General features: G+C 38.9%; 1 protein-coding gene across 1 annotated transcript; it reads left to right on the top strand.

Moving 5' to 3' along the window:
- The first annotated feature begins 766 nt into the window (after positions 1 to 766).
- LOC125472436 (serine/threonine-protein kinase STY46-like) lies at positions 767 to 3,798 on the top strand. The gene is made up of 6 exons (XM_048573895.1): positions 767 to 789; positions 1,197 to 1,250; positions 2,975 to 3,071; positions 3,156 to 3,209; positions 3,436 to 3,570; positions 3,652 to 3,798. Exons 1-6 carry the CDS (start codon positions 767 to 769, stop codon positions 3,763 to 3,765), a joined length of 477 nt encoding a protein of 158 aa, XP_048429852.1. The 3' UTR covers positions 3,766 to 3,798.
- The last annotated feature ends 326 nt before the right edge of the window (positions 3,799 to 4,124 follow it).

Genomic DNA, 4,124 nt, shown 5'->3' with positions numbered 1-4,124 from the left:
AGTTTGTGTGATGACATTTTCATCGTACAATTCTCTTTTTGTTTTTTTATCGCATATTTTACATGGATTATTATCTATTAAACCAAAAGTGTGAAAATTATCTATTAAACCAAACAATTATTTATTTAATTTTTAAAAACATATTCTATTTAAATACATATTATTTATTTATTTATTAAACCAAACAATTATTATTTTATTTTTTTTAAATTTTTGGGGGGAATTTTTGCCGCTATTTTTTTTCTGTCAGTTATAACCGACATTAATGATAATTGTCTGTTGGTTTTTATTTTAAAAAAATGTTTCTGTCGGTTTTAACTGACAGTAATAGAAAAGACTCTAAGTCCAAAATAAAACCCCTCCATCTCTTCCTTACGCCGATGCTTCTCCCTTCCCCCTTTTCTCCTCTCCTTATTTCCTTCTCCTTCTCTTTTCTCCTCATTTACTTCCAGTTCGAACACCTACAACCAAAGTTCATAAACCTAATTCTTGAAGAAGGTACAGAGGGAGGAGTTAAGAGACGACCGTAGCAATCACAGGCTATTGGTGATTGTTGTACAAGTTGTGCTCTTAGAGTCTGGTTTTGTTGGCTTCGATTCGTTTTCGGGTATGCTGGCCAATCAAAGGACGGGTTCAACGATTTCGCTTTCATATACTATGCGTTAGATATTGCGAAATCGGGGCAATACTGGTAGAGAGGTTGAAAGGGTTGTGTTGAAGTTTCAGAATTTGGGGCATTTTGTGAATGTTTATAGGTCTTTGGAAAATGACGGTTCTTCGCCCTATCAGGTATGTTTGGACAAAAACAGATTTGCCCCAACGATTGACTTCGTTTATGAAACCTAAAATGTCATTGACAGAGATGGGTTCGTTTTAGAGTTATGGAAGATTGTGAAAGATGGGATCACATTCCCATTGCTGATTGATCTTTGCGCAAAGGCTGGTTTGCCTGCACCATTGAGCCTTATGCGCCTTCTATCGGAGCTTAAAATGAAGATTCTGGAGCCAATTTTGGTAACACTCTCCTCTCTCTCTCTCTCTCTCTCTCTCTTTCTCTCTCCCCCTCTGTCTCTATCTCACTGTCTCTCATATGGAGAACTGTGGGTACAAATAAACTTGCTAAAATTTGTTAGTAGTTAGTAGTTACTCGGGCGAGAGGTTGAAAAACTTGAATAATTTTGTGTTGTTTGTTTCAGTGGATTGGATGTTGTTGGTGGTGGTGCTACGAGTGGATGTTGTCGCTCAAAATGGTTAGCATAGCATTACGGTGCTGATGCTGCTCGAGACACCTCAAATACGGGGCAGTAAGGAACAGCCCATCCCATGAACTCGTCGGACTCGAACGACCCCATGATGGAAAGGGTTCAGGCTGGATAGTCTGGTCAGGACCTGGATTTCCCAACGGGCGTGGCGGTCGGCTTCTAGCTTGAAGTGAAAGGCAAACTTGTCGACAACTTTGAGAGCGAACGGGCGACGGGTAGAGGGGTCAGATGACGGGTCGTGGACTAAGAAAACAGTGCCCATTGCTCCCTTGCCTAAGACTTTAAGGACCCTGAGGTTTTCGAGATCGAGCTCTAGCGAGGTTTCAGATGGTAAATGCAGAAAGTGTAGGGGATATGGAAAATGCATAGTGGTTTATATTTTTTTTATTATTAATATATTTTCTGTCAGTTTTAACCGACAAGAATGATTTTATTTATTTCTATTAATAAATTCTATGTCGGTTATATCCGACACAAGTGGCCGCAGGTTTAGTACTTTCTGTCGGTTTTATCGATAGAAATTCTCTTATTTATTTATTATAAATATATATCCGGTCGTTTATATCTGACACAATTTCTGTCGGTTTTAGAATATTTTATGTCGAAAAATTTATTTCCTGATGCTGGCAATTCTGTCGCTTATTATATCTGCCACTACATCCATTTTCTGTCGAATTTTGCTTAAAATCCGATAGTAATGTACATTTCTTGTCGGTTATCATAGCAACACTAATAAATGGTTTTGTAGTAGTGGAAAATGAAAGCAACGTTTAAGAAAATGGTTATTCGTTACCAGTGTTTTAAAATACTCGCATTGGGGCATGCCTAGGTGGCCTCGAAGGCTGGGCGGGTGGCTTGCCGCCTTTGTTTTGTGGAAGTCGGCGAAAAACTCGCCTAGGGTTGTGGGGGCTCACCTAGGCGGTTGAGGCGCGCCTTAGGGCAGTTTGAGGTGGACGAAAACTTGCTTGAAATTTGCTGGGGACCTCGAAGTCAAAGGATGGCCATGTTGCAGCAGCTGCCTGATGGTTTTTCTCAAGTTTCAGCAGCGGCGTCTTCACGAAGAAGACGACCGTGAAGAAGAGAAAGGGCTTTTTTTTTTTTTCCCTCAGACTTGGCTCAAAACGACGTCATTTTGGCCAAGTTTTTTAACTTTTTTTCAAATGACTTGGCCCAAAACGACGTCGTTTGACCAAATCTAATATTTTTTTTAATTATTTTTAAAATACAAGGCCAAGTCTAATTTTATTTATAATAAAAAAAAATATAACCCCCAATTCCCCTTCTTCCCCATCCCATTCCCAATCACAGTTCACCCAATTCCACAATTCCCCAATTCCTCAGATCCAAAATTCTCAATCGCAATCTCATATTTCAATGTTACCCCAATATTATACTTCAATTTCTTTCAAAATTCTCCAGAACACCACAATTGTTTTAAAATTCAATTAAGTTTTTTAGTATTCTAATCTCAATTTAGTCTTGGCTGCTTGTTTTATTGTTGATTAATTGTTTTACAAAGAATTATATTTTATATACACAAAAATTTAGGTCCCGTGAGGCTTCACCTCACGCCTAAGCGGGGCTATCCATGGAACGCCTTGCCCACACCTCCGCCCTTTAATACATTGTTTGCTACCAAATTTCCTCCATGAGTCTGTGTCTGTGTTTTCCTATTACATGAATTCTAGTTGGCATTAATTTCCTTACAACAGTTCTTTTCCATTGAAAGTTATAGAACACAAGCCATATGATCACAAGGCGGATATTTTTAGCTTTGGAGTTGTGTTATTGGAGTTACTGACTGGAAAGGTATTGCTTGTCGATAGCATCATTTAGTTTATCATTTCTTTTACTATTGCTCTTGTTTCTGATTTCTTCGGTTTAAATCGGCAGCTTCCATATGAACACTTGACCCCATTACAAGCAGCCGTCGGAGTTGCCCAAAAGGTACACTATCATTCTACAATTTTGTTTAGTTAGTGACCAGAGACATATTCTTCTACCCTTGTTCAGCTACGATTAGTTCTCTTAATCACTAATTAATCGTTGGGAGCTGAAACCACTTGTGTGACTGGCTTAGTGCCCGCCCAGGGAGAAAATGATAAACCCTTTGAGTGGTACATCTTTTATTCAAACGATGGACTGTGTATAAGTTTGCCTACCGTCTTTCCAGGGCTTACGGCTGACCATCCCAATGAATACTCCTCCCAAGCTTGCCGAGCTGCTCGATAAATGCTGGCAGCAAGATCCAGTATCAAGACCTGATTTCTCAGAAATCATAGAGATTCTGCAGGCATTAGCCAAAGAGGTATACATTCTGGTTGCAGTTACTTGGCAAAACATGTATAATATGAGCAAAGGTGACCACTAAACCAAGTTTATTGAACAGGTTGATGACGGAGTGGAACGACACAAATCATCGGGAGGATTTCTGTCCATCCTGAGACGGGGGTCATCACTAACCAAGGCAAGCAGATGTTTTTTACCTATCAAAAGGAATTAGTGCAGTACAGGGAGTTCCCCAACCATTTCACATATACCATGTACAGTATTACGTCCAACCGATAACTCGTTAGAGCCTTTCTGCCTTTTTAATATTTCATATCGTAGCAGCAGTTCTGAATGTAATGGTAATGGGTTGGATGAACATGTTGTGGTGATGTTTTACAATGACAATAGTTGTTGTGAGTTTCTTTCAATGCAAAAGTGGACAACAATGACAATATCTTATTAATGTGACTCCATTACTTTTCACTTGTATGTAATACAATTACATTTTTACTTGTACTTAATACGATTTAGAATTTATTTGGAAATAGTTAACTTAAAGCTCTTTTGGCAGAAACTGTTAACGGAAAGCTC

Source organism: the organism of the source record quoted next, unplaced genomic scaffold (assembly GCF_019419815.1).
Source record: "Pyrus x bretschneideri cultivar Hongxiangsu unplaced genomic scaffold, Pyrus_bretschneideri_v1 Contig7, whole genome shotgun sequence".
NCBI lineage: Eukaryota > Viridiplantae > Streptophyta > Magnoliopsida > Rosales > Rosaceae > Pyrus > Pyrus x bretschneideri.
The sequence above is the reverse complement of the archived record's forward strand: the minus strand, read 5'-3'. Positions and strand labels throughout refer to the sequence as shown.

Excerpts from the sequence above, each read along its gene's own strand:
- LOC125472436 (XM_048573895.1), top strand. The coding sequence starts at position 767 with ATGACGGTTCTTCGCCCTATCAG. Across the intron at positions 790-1,196 it reads ACGGTTCTTCGCCCTATCAG|TGGATTGGATGTTGTTGGTG; the intron begins GTATGTTTGGAC and ends TGTTTGTTTCAG. Across the intron at positions 3,210-3,435 it reads CCGTCGGAGTTGCCCAAAAG|GGCTTACGGCTGACCATCCC; the intron begins GTACACTATCAT and ends CCGTCTTTCCAG.